Raw genomic sequence first — 15,273 nt, forward strand, 5'->3', positions numbered from 1 at the left:
CCTTAACGGCACCGAGTCAGCTCAGCCTCTGGAGGGAGAGCTTGGTGAATTGGGCCCGTCCCTCCTCTTCTCCAAGAGCAGAGAGGGAGCAAATCAAATGGACATAAACTCAAATGCAGAAAGCTGCAACCCCAACCTATCTTCCTGCCTCCAGTCCTGTTCCTTCCTGCCCATCCTCCGTGATGGTGTTGCCCAAACCTAAACTTCATGGCCACTTCCCAGCTTCCCAATGTCTGAGGAAGACCTGCTGACTTTGTCCGCTTCATTTCCACCCAACCCCCATGCCAGCCCCCCCCCCCCGCCCCCAACGCCTGCACTCACTGATTATATTCCTCCCACACCTCTGCCATGCCGCCTCTCTGACAAGAGCCCTCCCCTGTCCGTATCTCCTGAGCACACCCTTCATCCTGCTGCGGGACTCAGTTCAGACCTCTCCCCTGAGCAGCTTCCAGACCCTCCACACTAGTCCACGTGCCCTTCATCCACGCACCTGAGCCTTCTACAATTGTGTCTTCCTGTCGGACTGTGTGTTCCCCAAGGACAGGACTCTTGGCTGACCTACAGTGGGGCTCAGTAACTGCTGGCAAATGAATGAGTGACTAAACGAACACTGGCATAACTAAGTAGATAGAGGATGGTCTGGAGGCAGACAAAGGGAGTAACTAAAGAACTGGTGTATCCTGCACTGAGGTAGAGAATTTTTTAAAATCATGCTATTTAGTTATCAAGTGTAAAATAAAATCTGGTATAATTCCTAACATCAGATTAAAAAGTATTGTCACATTTTGGTCTCATTTGATCTTTTTTTATTTTAATAGAGAAAGAGAGCATGAGCAAGGGGGAGGGAGGGAGGGAGGGAGAGAGAGAGAGAGAGAGAATATCTCAAGCAGGCTCCACACTCAGCAAGGAACCTGACACGGGGCTCAATCCCATGACCCTGGGATCATGACCTGAGCCGAAATCAAGAACCCGACAACCAACTGACTGAGCCACCCAAGCACACCTCTAACTGGATTCTGGACATTCTTTTTAATGTTTATTTTTGAGAGAGAGAAGAGAGACAGGGTGTGAGCAGCATAGAGAGAGAGGGAGACACAGAATCCGAAGTGGGCTCCAGGCTCTGAGCTGTCAGCACAGAGTCCAACACAGGGCTCGAACTCACAAACTGCGAGATTATGACCTGAGCTGAAGTTGGGCGCTTAACTGACTGAGCAACCCAAGCACCCCTTCCTCTCATTGGATTTTTAAAAAATATTTATTTACTTTAAGAGAAAGAGGGGGCACGCATGACTGGGGGAGAGGCACAGAGAGGAGAGAGAGAATCCCAAGCAGGCTCCACGCACTCAGCACGGAGCCCTACGCAGGGCTCAATCTCATTAACCAGGAGATCAGGACCTGAGCCAAAATCAAGAGTCAGATGCTTAACCAACTGAGCCACCCAGGTGCCCTTCACTTGATCTTAATAAACCCTGAAATAAACTGATAATGCCCATTTCATAGGTGAGGAAACTGAAGATTTGAATGGAAAGCAGTAAATTCAGGGCCTCTCAATTTGAAACTGACAGAATCAAAACTTGAACCTAGACCCTAAAATCCCAAATCCCAGCTCTTCTGATATAACAAATTTTTAGAGAGAAAGAAAAGGGATGAATTTGGACAGAAATGCTGACATTTGGAATGCTTTCTGAATCCATGGGTAGCCCAAGCGGTCATTCAATTAGGCTGAAAACATAAAAGAACTCAAGGAAGGCTGAGATAATTTTGTGGATGCTGAGTTTCTAATAAGTAATTACTGAGGATAGGGAAGCTTGGGGCTTTCTGAACAGCTGCTGTGACTGCCAATTAATTTCGGCAATTAACACCTGTGTTTAAAGACCTGGCACAAACTCCCACCACCCAAAGCATGAAGCAGAGGGGCCAGCTCTGCCACACCGGCAGGCAGAGAAATGAAGGACAGAAGCAAAGAGGCCAAGGGTGAAGTTAGGGTCAAAGTAAACACCACACAACCTGTCTCTTTAGCATTTGGCCAGTTTGGCGAGTAGCTTCCCTGTGGTCAACACCAGGAGGAAACAGTCACAGGATTTGTGGCTGAGAGCAGAGGCTGGGGAGCACAGGCTCTGGAGCCACCTGCCTGGGTGTGAATGTGACTCTGCCACTTACTAGTGGTGTGACCTTGGGCAAGTTACTTAACTCTGAGCCTCAATTCCTCATCTGTAAAAAGGGGGTGACACTACCTATACTTCCTAAGGTTTTGTATGGACCAAATGAGTTACTTCATTTAAAGCACTTTACAGGGTGCTTGACACAAAGAGTGCTCAATAAAGGCTATCATTTTCAGAGCAGGAAAAAACATGGATGTAATCATTTCTGACACAAGAACGTGCACCAGAGACCAAACTAACGGCTGGGTGGGACCCAAGTAGATGGCCAACAGAGGTGAGTGGCTTTACTGTACATCTGAGGTCCTTCCTACCAGGGTTTCAAGTCCTGTTCACCTGTTCACCCTGCTTCCTGAGTACATCTCAAACATCTCTTTGTTTTCCCACTGTTGTCTCTGCTCTGGTCCAGGCTACCATCACCTCTCCCCGGACTGCTGCAATTCCTTGCTAACGAGGCTTTCTGACGCTAGCCAGCCCATCCCTCCAATCTGTCCTCACACTGCAGTGAAAGTGATCTTTCCAAAACATCAATCTGATTCTGTCACTCACTCTGCCTAGAACCTTCTATCAATCCCCAGTGCCCTTAGGATAGCTCATCTTTCTCAGCCCCTGCCACATGGCATCTGCCCCTTTCTCTCCAGGGAAGGATCATCTCCCACTACGTCTAGCCCCCTCCTCATACTGACATCAGTCTAACGGTCCTAACAATGCCTTATGTTCACTCTTGCTTCTAAACCTTTGCTTGAGCCTATCACCCCATTCCCACTTCTGTCCTGGTTAATTTTTACGGAGTCTTGACATGAATATATACATCATTCTTACCAAAAACCTTCCTCCACTTCCCCAAACTGGGTCTGCCATCCCCAGAGCTCCCCGCACTTTCCCCGTCAAGCCCGATCTCTTGTGTGGCCTGTCCACCAGGACGTGAGCTGCTCCTGGTGGGACTTTGCCTGGCTCCCGCAGTGTCCCATTTCCAGGCTAGGTGGGTAGGTAAGTTCGTAGGAAACCCATGTTGAAAGAAGGAATGAATGACCACCTCTAAGATTGCGTGTCTCTAAGATTCCACTCGACGAAGTCTTCAGATTCTGTTTCAAAAGACCCACTCTTTCTAAGATTCTGATTTTATTACTAAAGAGCACTTCCACTTCTTGTAGTATCCCAAGTTGCTCAAAGTTTACCATTCCAGCTCTCTGGAACGAGTCCTTGACTCTTTGCCTCCCGGGGCGTCCGCGGGGGGCGCCGGTCAGCGCCGGCCACCTGGGCCCGCCTCGCCCCGGGGACGGCGGGCCACCACCCCCAGGCCCCCCCGGCCCCTTACCTGGCTGCCTGCATGAGCGCGCTCCAGCCGTAGTGGTTGCGGCTGTTGACCGAGGCGCCGCGGCGCAACAAGAAGCGCACCAGCGGCTCGTGGCCCCCGGCCGCGGCGAACTGCAGCGCCGTGTTGCCCGCCTCGTCTGAGCAGTCCACAGGCACGGGCGCTCCGGCCGCCGCCGCCGCCGCCCCGGGCCCGGCCGCCTCGGCCCCCGCCGGCTCTGCGCCCGCTTCGGGCTCCGCGCCGCGCTCCGCCGGCTCCGCCGCCCCCGGCTCCAGCAGCCGCCGCGCCGTCTCCGTGTCGCCCTGGTCGCAGGCGCGCAGCAGCAGCTGGAAGGCCGGGGGCAGCCCGCCCTCGCCCATCGCGGCCCCGAGGCCCGCGCCCGTCCGCCTGGCCGGCCGCGCCGGCTCCGCCCCCGGATACCGCGCGCCAGCGCCCCCTTCCGCCCGCCGCCCGCGCGCCTACTGTGTGCCGGGCGCGCGCCGGGGGGCGGGGCCGCGCGCCTACTGTGTGCCGGGCGCGCGCCGGAGTCCCGGCCGCGCGTCCTCGCCGCGCCGGGAAGGACGGCGAGTTCCCGGACCTCAGAGCAGCGTCCGCGCCCCGACTCCCGGGGCCGCCCCTGCCCGTGCGGCGCCCAGTGGCGGCCCTCTCCGGAGGCTCGGGGGACTTCCTGCCCCGTGCGGAGGTCGGAGCGGCTGCTGCAGACCACTCCTGGTGCGAGCTCGGAACCACGGGGTCTAGGTCCGCCGCCGCTTGGGGCCGGCCTGTGGCGCGCCGCCGCCCCCTACTCCACCAGCGCCTGGTGCTACACGGCCGCTTCCTGAAGAGTTGTTGGCTGGAGCGAGGGGCGGATGGATCCATTCTGTGCCTGCTGCACCGCTCTAAACGTCCTGCGGGGCCTTGAGAGCGGGTCCTTACCTGGGAGTTAAGGCTACCAGCGCCTCCTGTCCCTCATCTGTTTTCATCAGTGATTCTTAAATCTGCACCATCTGGGACGTTGTCACAAACGCAAATTCCCTGACCCCACTCCAGACCTACCGGATCAGAAATTCTGTGTGTGGGTCCAGACACCTGTATTTTAATAAGCCCTCCAGCTGATTCTGGTGCACCCTGAAATTCGAGACCCACGTGTGGTCCTCACAGCATCCTGTCAGCCACCGGGGAGGCCTCAGATGACCACTCCAATTGACAGAGGACACAACAGAAGCTTAAAGGAGGTTGAGTGTTGCTAAAGGTCACACGACTGTCCTGGAGGAGAGCTGTGCTAGGACCAGCTCTTCCGACATCCAGCCCAATTTCCTGTTCTCAGCAAACATTTATGGAGTGCCAACTCTGCACTGTTCTAGGTACTGGAGAAGCTGGGGGAAACAAAATAAAATCCCTGCCTCTCGAGCTGACAGTGGAAAAAGACAAGCTGTAAATACACAAGTAAGTAACTTGTATGTCTGTTGGTGATGAGTGCTACTAAAGCAATACATAGAGCATAACATAAATCCAAGTAAATAGGATAGAGGATGGGATGTTATTTTATAATAGGGTGGGTAGAGAAGGTGTCAAGGAGAATGTGGCACTTGCACAGACCTGAAGAAATTGAAAAATGGAACCATGCTGACATTTGGGGAGAGTATGATGCAAGCAGAGGGGAAAAATGTTCTAGCAAGGGCAGTCCTGTTTGCAAATTGCTTTTGCTGCCTGCTTATCGTGATAACATCAACATTCGGATATGGGGTAATTGGTTTGCATAGACTGTGCGCTGTGGTCCAAAAACCTAGAAGACGGCCAGGCATATAGTAGGTGCTCAGTACATGAGTGTTAAGGACTAAGTCTCATGTACATAGACTTGTAACACAGATCAAAACTTGATGAGGGCCTGAAGAAGGAATAAAAGTCATGGCATTGGAAGATCAGAGAAGACGGTAGTACCCTTAGGATCTGGGCCAGCAGGGCTGGAAGAAAGTCTTCTAAGCACGATGTAAAGATGAGGAGAGATCTCCAAAGTACACAGGACTCAGATTGCCATGGGCTTCAGGGCCGGGATGGAGACTGGGATTTATTCTGTGAGTAATGGGGAGGCATGGAAAGTGACCAGGTGAGTTACAGGGCTAGAGCTAATCACTTAGGCCCAGTGTCTGAGGTGGTACACTCTCACTCGCTTCTAGATTTGGCCCCATTCACAACAGAGGTGAGGATAACTTCCTTTTGAAGGTCTGGTGAAGACATTTGTTTCTGTGGAAATCCTGAAAAATTGTACCCTTTTCTTATCCTATTTATCCGGGTACCTTTTTACTAACTAGTTGTTTCATTATAAAAATAATATGCGTGATAAAAAATAAATGCCAACAGTACAAGAGGACATGAAAGTAAAAGCCCCTTTCCCTCTTCTCCCACTGTCCTGGTCCTACCATAGGTAGGTAACCAATATTCACATTTGTTTTATCTTTCCAAAGATATTTCACACATATACAAACATGCAATATGTACATGTAGGCATTGATCAACCTTCTTGATTGCAAACTGTAGAAATTGAACCTCTAGACAGAAAGTAGAAAGAGGGTTTAATACAAAGTTCTTTTTGTAGTCACAGATCCTACAAGGGCCAGAAAACCAATCTTGGAGGCCCGATAACCAAGAACAATGCCCCAGATCATTCCATGGCTGCACCCTATACCAGGATGGAGTCTAAACAGGCCTTTTTTTTTTTTTTTTTTTAAGTTTTTTGTTTATTTATTTTGAGAGAGAGAGAGAGAGAGAGAATCCCAGGCACACTCTGTGCTGACAGCTTGGGGCTCGATCCCACAAACCGTGAGATCATGACTTGAGGTAAAATCGAGTCAGACGCTCAACCAACTGAGCCACCCGGGGGCCCTGACACAGGCCCCTTTTTGTATTACCAGCTTGAGAGCCAAAGCCTGAGATGAGAGCATGTAAATGGCTCAGCCTGGGTCACAGGTTTTGCCTGGCAAAAAGGGAGGCTGGGAAAGTGCCTTTCTGGCACTTTCAGTATGTATAGCAGGGGGTAGGCTCCAGTATACGTGCTCTAGAAGGTAGGAGACTCTCCAGAATAGGGAGGGGGGTTTAGATACTGGGAAGCCAAAAAACATAACAAATACCAACTACAAATATTCCCTCTAAGCGAATCCCTGCTGCTTACACCTGCTCTGTGTCTCCTACTCCGGGAAGAAATGCCCCCTTTTTCTTAGGGATCCTCCCTCTCCACTCTCAGTATGTATGATTCAGTGGTTAGCATAAGTCCAAGTCTGTCCTGATTGCTTTGGCCCAGGATTTTTTGCTAAAGCAGTTGGGAACAAGGCCCTCTGTGCTGAGGTGGTCAGCTGTCAGGATGTCCAGATGTTGTGAGCCGAACAGGTACTTTCTCCGCCACCACTTGAAGACCACCTGCCTAAGCGTGAAGATACCACACAGGAAAGCAGAGATGAGTGATAGAAAGAGATGGGGTCAGAAAATCCTCACCGCCCCCCTTCATGCTTTTGTTAGGTTTGTTTTGAGCAGGGGTGTCCTCACCTGCAATCCCAGCCTTAACAAATGTAGATTTTACGTTTTGAATGAATGAGTTCATACAGTGCAGGCTATTCCGAATCTTGCTTTTAAAAATTTTAACAAATGCTTGACTAGATCTCCTGAATCCTTTTTAGTGGTAGCATGTAACACCATTAAGCAGATGTGCCATAATTTATTTAATCAGTTTTTAATGATTCGCAATTAGCTTGTTTCCAGTGTTCTGCTATTATAAAAAAAAATCTTGTGTGGAACAGTGGTTATAGCAGTCAGGGGCCCAGCAGGAGACAGATGGCACACTTGGCTGAAGAAATGAGGAACATTTACTAAAGGGCTAATTATAGAACTCTGGGCAGGGTTTACTAAGAGCCACAAGAGCTGGTGCAGTACTCCAGAGCTGGTAACAACAGGGAGCCATTGTCACCCCAGGCCTGAAGGGGGAAGGGAGAGAGCAGTCACTGGAATTCTGCAAGAGAGAAAATGGAGAGATCTAGTTGATAGGAGTTAGGACCATTGGTAGAGGGACAGGGCCAGCCTAGTAGGGAGCAATCCCCTGAGGAATAAAATCCTCTGACCTCACCCTTCTTCTGTCCTCTCGTGCTAAACCCAACTGTTAGCCAGACGTTCAAGCCTGCTGCTGTGGTCCCGACAGTCATCCTCCCAGGGATCAGAGCAAGGTTCTCTGGAAGGATGATCTGAGCAGCGTAGCTCTATCACCAACACAGACCTCATCCAGCCAACATTATTGAGCGCCTTCTGTGTGCCCGGCATTAGGTGTATGATGGCATGTTATAGATGATAGGGCCGGCCCCTGGCTCCTAGGGGATCCCACATGATTGCAGAGAGGGTGGTCTATGAGCTTCATTGTCAGTTCAGAGGAAGGTATCACAGTCTGGGTGTATCACTGACAGCTTCATGGGAGAGCTTGGCCCCAAGTTGAGCAGAAAGACTGGGGGATATCCTGGTAGTGGAAGGAAAAGAGAGGGCACAGAGTGGAAAGAGGGAGCAGGGGGATTGGATTCCAGACACTGGTGCAGTAGATTAGAAAGGAGGTAAAGAGGGCCAGCAAGTAAAATCATCTCTGGAGGGTACTTATTGGGGCCTGGGTGGCTCAGTTGGTTAAGTGTCCAACTTTGGCTCAGATCATGATCTCACGGTTTGTGAGTTTGATTCCCACATCGGGTTCTGCGCTGACAGTGCAGAGCCTGGTTGGGATTCTCTCTCTGCCTGTGCCCCATTCTCACTCGTCCTCTCTTTCTGTCTCTCTCTCTCTCTCAAATAAATAAACATTAAAAAAAATAAAACGTACTGTTTTAAATGTCTAACCTGTTTTCCCTAATATGATAATAATGTTTGTTGAAAAGAATTCCAGTGTTGTGCAAACATAGAATGTGAGTTCCTTTAAGATCAATGATAGGTAGGTGGTAGGTAATCAATAAGTATCTGTTGAAAAACATGAATAAATTGAGTGAAAGGTAAAGGCCCACAGAATCTCACTCACCAGAAATAAATATAATAGTTAATAGTTTGGTGGATATTTTCTTAAGAGTTTTTTTCTTTGTGTATGTTAACAAATTTTACCAAAATAGGATTATACTGTCTATATAGCTCTATAACTTGCTTTTCTTGACTTAATGATGCATCTTAAGCACATTTGTATGTTAAACACCTAGAATTAGTGTCACTCTTGTTAATGATACTGTGGTATGTTAGTGTATGAATGTACAATACTTTATAATCTCCTATTAGTGGACATTTAGGTTATTAACAACTTTCTGCTTTTATACACAATATTGCAGTAGGCTTCCTTTTCTTAGCACATCTCTTGAGGACTTGTGAATCTATTTCTGTTGATGTGACATTGAAGAATCAAAAGAATATGAGAATTAATATTTCTAATAAATGTTGCCTAATTGCTTTCCAAAAGGTTATGCCAGTTTGCATTCTTACCAATAGTGGATAATAGTACCTGTTTATTCACATCCTTGCCAATGCTGGAATTAATAACCTTTTAAATCTTTGCTAATCTGAGAGGTGAAAAAATAATTCAGAGTAAGTTTAATTTGCATGCATTTTAAATAGAGAAATGGAACACATTTTGATATGTTTATAGATCATTTGTATTTCTTTATTGGGGGAATGGTCTATTCAAATCTTTCAGCCATTTTCATTTCTGTTCTTTTATTTCCCTGTTGATTCACATACCGGGTAAATGTCATCTGCAAATATCTCTTTCTGATTTGTCTTTTGACTTTTGAGTTTATATTATTTTGGACTTTACTGAATATTAAAAATTTTTATGTGGTCAACTTTATAAATCTTTTCTATAATGGTCTCTTGGCTCTTTCATCCAATACTATTATTGCTGGATTTTTATTATTAATTTTTACTTTTACATCTTTACATCATTTGGCATTTATTTTGGTATAAGGTGTGAGTTTGGGATTCAACTTTATTATTTTCCGAATAGCTATCAAGTTGCCTCAGTCATTGACTGAGTCAGCCATCTTTTTTCCACTAATGTTTGAAATTCCACATCTACCATACACCAAGTTAAACTCTCAAAGGGGTGTAATGACCCCTATGAAGGGAGTTAATACAACAAATTGAAAGTGCCTTCTAGAGAGATCTGTTTGTGGTTGAACAGCTGATGAAACGAAATGGTGTGGTCAAAGAACAAATAAGCTCCCCAAACAAACAACAAACCCAAGGAAAGAACAAGGTACTCAATTTGGGAAGTGGTGCAAAAAGAATTAAGGTCCCAGCTGGGTTTGCTCTCTATGGGTGCATCATCAGTAACGTTTGTAAAGGGCTTACTCTGGGCAGGGGCCATTCCTAGTGCTTTATCTCTGCTAACAGGCTGTTGTATTTCTGATAGCTCCCAGGTGGTACCAATGCTGCTGGTCTGAGTAGCACACTTCGAGTAGCAAGGTGCTGGACACCTTCCATTTGCCCTTGCAGAAACTCTTCCCACCCTGCTTTGAGCCTGGGGTGGCTGTGTGGACTATATCACTCAATCCTCCCAAAAACCCCACTTAGGAGGTACTATTATAATCATCACCATTTTATAGATGAGCAAATTGAGTCAAGAGGTTAAGTAACTTGCCTAAGGCCACCCAGCAGTCCGTGATGGGGCTGAGGTGTGAGCTCAGGCAAGTGGGCTCCAAGGTTGTGCTCGTACACATTAAACTAAGCTGCCTTTTGGCCTCACAGCAGTCTGCCAGTGAATTGTGTGGTGGGAAATCCTGAATTAGGAGTCAAGACACCTGGACTCAGACCGTCGCTCTACACTTTCATGTCATTTGACTCTGAATAAATCACCTCGCCTCTCTCTGAGCCTTAAATTTCCTCATCTGTCTACCTTGCAATGTTGTCATGAGAGTGGAAGGAGATGATACATGAAAAATAAAGTCTAGTAGTTCATGGCACATATAAATGCTCAATAAATGACAGCCCTTACCATTATCTGGGGCTTGAACCCATGTTTTGTAGAGCCATCCTTCTTTTCTCGGCAGCTGAGCCTGTATCAGGAAGCATTCCAATCTGGTAAACTGATCTGAGACAGCATGAGTTGTAATCTGTGTCTGTTTTCTAATCTGACCGCAGATCTTAATTGTGTTGAACATCCAGACAGAGGCCAAAAGGCACAGCTCCAGGCCTTTCTCTCACACCTGCCTTCTAGTACCAACCAGCAGACTGTTCTGTGGGTGGAGTCACCTCCCACCAGTCTGGTGTCTTCAGCAGGTTGTCTTGTGTGGGCGCTGCTTGGCATGGTTCACTCCAAACCCATCCCCCTCCTGGAGTCCCGGGGGAGATGTTCATGGAAGGCCCCTTTCCTCCAGGGAGGCTGTGAGTCAACAAGGATGGAAGGTTACATTCTACCTGTATCGGAGACACCAACTTGTTCGAGGCCCTTTCTGTACTCTGTGTCTCAGGCTCCCCATCTTTAAAATGAGAGAATCAGGCCACATTTATGCCTCTTAACTTTTTTGGTTGTGGTCCCCTTGACAATAGAGAATATTTGATAAAAAAAACTTTGGACCAGCTTCCCAGATGTTAAAAAAAAAAAAAAAATACAGCTTACTCACTCTGTCCTTCTATGGGAGATACAAAACTATTCATTTCCCCAAATTTCCCTCCCAGCAGAGGGAGCTCCACATTAACCTAAAATATGGTTTCAAATCTCTGATATCACTTTTACCATTCAGGTATTCATGTAAACATTACTTCCTCAGAGAAGTCTTCCTAAAACCCTCAACTAAACCAGGTTTTAGCGCCCTGTAATTCTTCAAAACAGTTAACCACAACTCTAGTAAGATACCTGTTTTTTAAATTTTTTTTATTTTTAATTTTTTTCTTCTTAACGCCTATTCATTATTGAGAGACAGAGAGAGACAGAGCATGAACATGAGAGGAGCAGAGAGAGGAGGAGACACAGACTCCGAAGCAGGCTCCAGGCTCTGAGCTGTCAGCACAGAGCCTTGCATGGGGCTCAAACCCACGAACTGTGAGATCATGACCTGAGCCAAAGTCGGACGCTTAACCGACTGAGCCACCCAGGCACCCCATAAGATACCTTTTTAATATTTGCACTCTATTCCATTGCACTCTAAGCACCATGATGTTGAAACTATGCCTTGTGACAAAGAGTTTCTCCTTGATCAAACCCTAGCCAGGCTCCTCTGAGCCCACTTCTCAACCAAGCCTTAACTTTGGCCTATGAAGGTGACGGACTGAAGACAGATAATTTTATACATCTACCTCCCTTCATATTAAAAATTTAAACCTTAACAGAGTTTTTAACAGCTCAAGGCTGCACTCTCAAGATGACCCTAGCACCCCCCTGCTTAAGTGTCTGCCTCAGAAAACTCAAGGCTGTCCAAAGAATTTACTATTTGTCATAGCTGATACCTGTCAGTCCCTGACCACCCTTTCTTAGAGAACTTACTAAGAAGGGCTTGCAGTTATAAATCCTTTCTCTGTCCCTGTGAGATGTATGTGTATCTCCTACAATTCAAGAGTGTCTTTCTCAAGGACTGAAAGCCATTCCTTTACAATGTAATCAGGAAGGATAGGGCCTCTGTCTCTGTGTGAGAATAGAATCCTAACTTTGATACTTGCCAGCCACAGACACAGCTGGCATTATCAGCATTTATGCTGATTACTCCTTTGTAATTTTTCACTTCCCTGACCCTATTTAAAATGCCCAGTCATTCTGTGCAAATCAAAGTTGAATCCATTCATGCTGGGCCCTCTTCCCTATTGGGATAACATGCTACTGCTTAAAATCTGTCATTACCGCTTTAAGTAGTGTCTAGTTTTGTTTCTCTTTGACACTTGGTCGTTACAGTGTGCCTGGACTCTAGCGGGGTGCCTGGCACTATAGTCAATGCTCAGTAAATGTTTCCTGAATTAAAAAACTTGGCTAAAACCATCCATTTGTTCTAGTTATCTATCGCTGAGTAACAAACCATCCCCAAACTTAATGGTGTGAAACAACAACCATCTTATCATGCTCCTGGATTCTGTGGGTCAAGAATTTGAAAAGGGCACCTCTCTTCTCCATTCCGTGACATCTGGGGCCACAGATGAAGTGACCTGAATGGTTAGCATCCTGGAACCACTTCCAAGATGGCTTCTTCACTCACCTGCCTTATGCCTGGGCTGTCTGGGCCAGCGGAAGTTTGGGTGCAGCCGGCACTGTTGGCTAGATTGTCCACCTGGGGCTTCTCCAGCATGACAACACCAAGATAGGGATTTCTTCCCTGGCAGCTCAAGCTGCATGAACAGTGATCCTATGAACAAGGTGGAAGCTTCACAGCTGGCTTCTCGCTCCTAGCCAGTGAAGTCAAGGAGCTTCGCTTCTACTATAATCTAATAGTTGAAGCAGTTACAAGTCTGCCCTGATTCAAGGCAAGGGAGTGTTGAATAATTTGCAGCCTTGTTTTAAAACCACCACACTATCAGAGCCAGATGTGGGAGGAATTCTTGTGCAATTAATTCTGTTATCACTCAGGATTAGATTTGGCTGCATAGGACAACACACACACACACACACACACACACACACACACACACACACACACACAGAAACAGTGGCATAAACAATATAGAAGTTGATTTCTCCCTCACATAAGCAAAGCCTGGAAGGAGGTTGTCAGGACTGGTTCAGTGTTCACAGTGTTAGGGTTCCTTCTGCCATGTTGTTTAACCACTCTGAGTGGTTTTACCACATGACTCACGGTGGTTGCTTGAGCTCTGGTCTTCATAGCCACAATCCAGCGAGCAGGAAGAAGCAAGGGTAAGGGAGTTTCATTTAGGGAGATTACTCAGAAGCGCTATCTGACGATACCACTTATCGCCCATTGGCTACACTCTCAGTCATATGGCCATGCCTGGCTGCAAAGGAGGCTGGGAATTCTAGTCTTTATTTTGGAAGACCATGGGCCCAGAGAAACAAGCAAACGACTCAGGGGTTTCATTGTTCAGAAAGGAGAGGAGAATGCATATTGGCAGACATCCATAGGTTTCTGCCACACCTTTTTAGTCCATTTTATTTCCTGTTCTGCCACTGACCTTCTGTGGGCTTGGACAACACACTTTCTTTGGTGTTGTTACCAGTTCGTCTGGTAATTAGGGAGGAGGGTGCTGTAGTCTTAGAAGGCAGCTCAAAGCATTCGGCAGATAAAAGTGTCAATGCTCTGGTTTTAGGGAAGAGAACTGGAGCCTCAGTCAGCCTCTTTTTCCTTTCCCGGGTGGTCTCCCAGGGTTTCTGGGAGCCAGATTTTTGAAAACTCCCATATTAGGAGTTTTCAAGGACACTGAGGCCCTTCCAGGAACAAGGCCTGAAGAATTCGTGTTTGTCACATTATGGGAGTAACTCCTCCCTGCACTTAACCAGGTTATACCTTCCATCAGATACCTCCCCAGCAAGTTCAAAGAGATGCCTACAGAAGTGAGTGTGAGATACAAAGCCAGCCATTAACTGAGCACTTTCTGTGTGTCTGACTCTATGCCAAGTTCTGCGATCATGAAGTGACCACAGCTCATACTCTAAGTCCCTTACATTATTTTTGTTACAAGGCTAGGGGTAAATTAAACACGACCCAATGTACTAAGCATTGTAACAAAGTATGAGGGTGTTAACAGATTGAATCGAGTCCCTCAACAAGATACGTTGAAGTCCTAATCCTTGGTACCTATGAATATGACCTTATTTGGTCTTGACAGACATAATCAAGATGAGGTCATCAGAGTGAGCCCAGATCTGATGTGACTGGTGCCCTTAGAAGAAGAGTAGAAGAGACAGAGACAGACACACATCAGAAGAATGACAGTGGAGGCAGAGGTTGAAGCAATGCATCGATCAGCCAAGCAATGCCAAGGATTTCAAGCAACACCAGAAACTAAGAGAAATGTATGGAATGGGTTCTCCCCTAGAGCGTTCAGAGAAAGCACGGCCTTGCTGATAGGACTAATTGATTTTGGGCTTCTAGCCTCCAGAATGGAGAGGGAATACATTTCTGTTGTTTTCAGCCACCCAGATTGTGGTACTTTGTTATGGCAGCCCTAGGAAACTAATAGAGATGGTCAATTTGATGTGTCAGCTTAGTTGGGTTTTAATCCCAAGTTATTCACTCAAACACTAACTTAGAAGTTGCCATGAAAATATTTTGTAAATATAATTAACGTCTACAATCAGTTGACTTTACTAATGGAGATTATGTAGGTGGGCCTGATTCAATCAGTTGAAAGGCTTTAAGAGCAGAACTGAGGTTGCCTTGCAAAAGAAGAAATTCTGCCTGTGGACTGCAGCTTCAGCTCATGTCGGAGAGTTTCAACCTTCCCTCCTGATGGCCTGCCCTACAGATTTGGGACTTGCTTAACCAGCCCCTGCAGTTGTATAAGCCAATTCCTTGCAATAAATCTCTTACTATATCCCCTCCTGGTTCTGTTTCTCTGGTGGAACCCTGGCTAATAACAAAAGGGTGATGCAATCATGAAACGCATTTGTCTAAAAGGCTGTGGAGTTGCTGGAGGCTTCACAGAAAATGTGGCTTTTGGCAGGGCCTTGAAATGTAGATAGGAGTTTGCCAGGTGGGGAAGGGCATTTCAAGCTGGGAGAACAGCATGTGTTACAAAGGTGTGGGATGGTGGAGTGCCTGGGTGGCTCAGTCGGTTGAGCCTCCAACTTCGGCTCAGGTCATGATCTCGCGGTCTGAGTTCGAGCCCCGTGTTGGGCTCTGTGCTGACAGCTCGGAGCCTGGAGCCTGCTTCAGATTCCTG

General features: G+C 47.1%; 1 protein-coding gene and 1 long non-coding RNA gene across 32 annotated transcripts in view; one reads left to right on the forward strand and one right to left on the reverse strand.

The window, feature by feature from the left end:
- Positions 1-3,899, reverse strand: part of ANKS6 (ankyrin repeat and sterile alpha motif domain containing 6) — a 68,675-nt gene extending 64,776 nt beyond the window's left edge. For 25 of the 31 annotated variants that reach the window (XR_006710529.1, XR_006710525.1, XR_006710523.1 and 22 more), the window contains exon 1: positions 3,478-3,898. Coding sequence is in view for 4 of the 31 variants with exons in the window: in XM_045470308.1 (XP_045326264.1) it covers positions 3,478-3,833 (356 nt within the window). In the remaining 27 variants the exon portion in view is untranslated. Of the gene's footprint in view, positions 1-3,477 lie in introns of all 31 variants that reach the window. The other 6 variants (XR_006710535.1, XR_006710534.1, XM_045470309.1 and 3 more) reach the window with 2 other exon arrangements.
- Positions 3,900-3,951: 52 nt separating this feature from the next.
- Positions 3,952-14,925, forward strand: LOC123592625. Its single transcript, XR_006709873.1, has 2 exons — positions 3,952-4,899; positions 14,218-14,925. It is a non-coding gene; the product is annotated as an uncharacterized LOC123592625 (long non-coding RNA).
- Positions 14,926-15,273: the final 348 nt, after the last annotated feature.

The sequence above is a fragment of the Leopardus geoffroyi genome, chromosome D4, assembly GCF_018350155.1.
Source record: "Leopardus geoffroyi isolate Oge1 chromosome D4, O.geoffroyi_Oge1_pat1.0, whole genome shotgun sequence".
NCBI lineage: Eukaryota > Metazoa > Chordata > Mammalia > Carnivora > Felidae > Leopardus > Leopardus geoffroyi.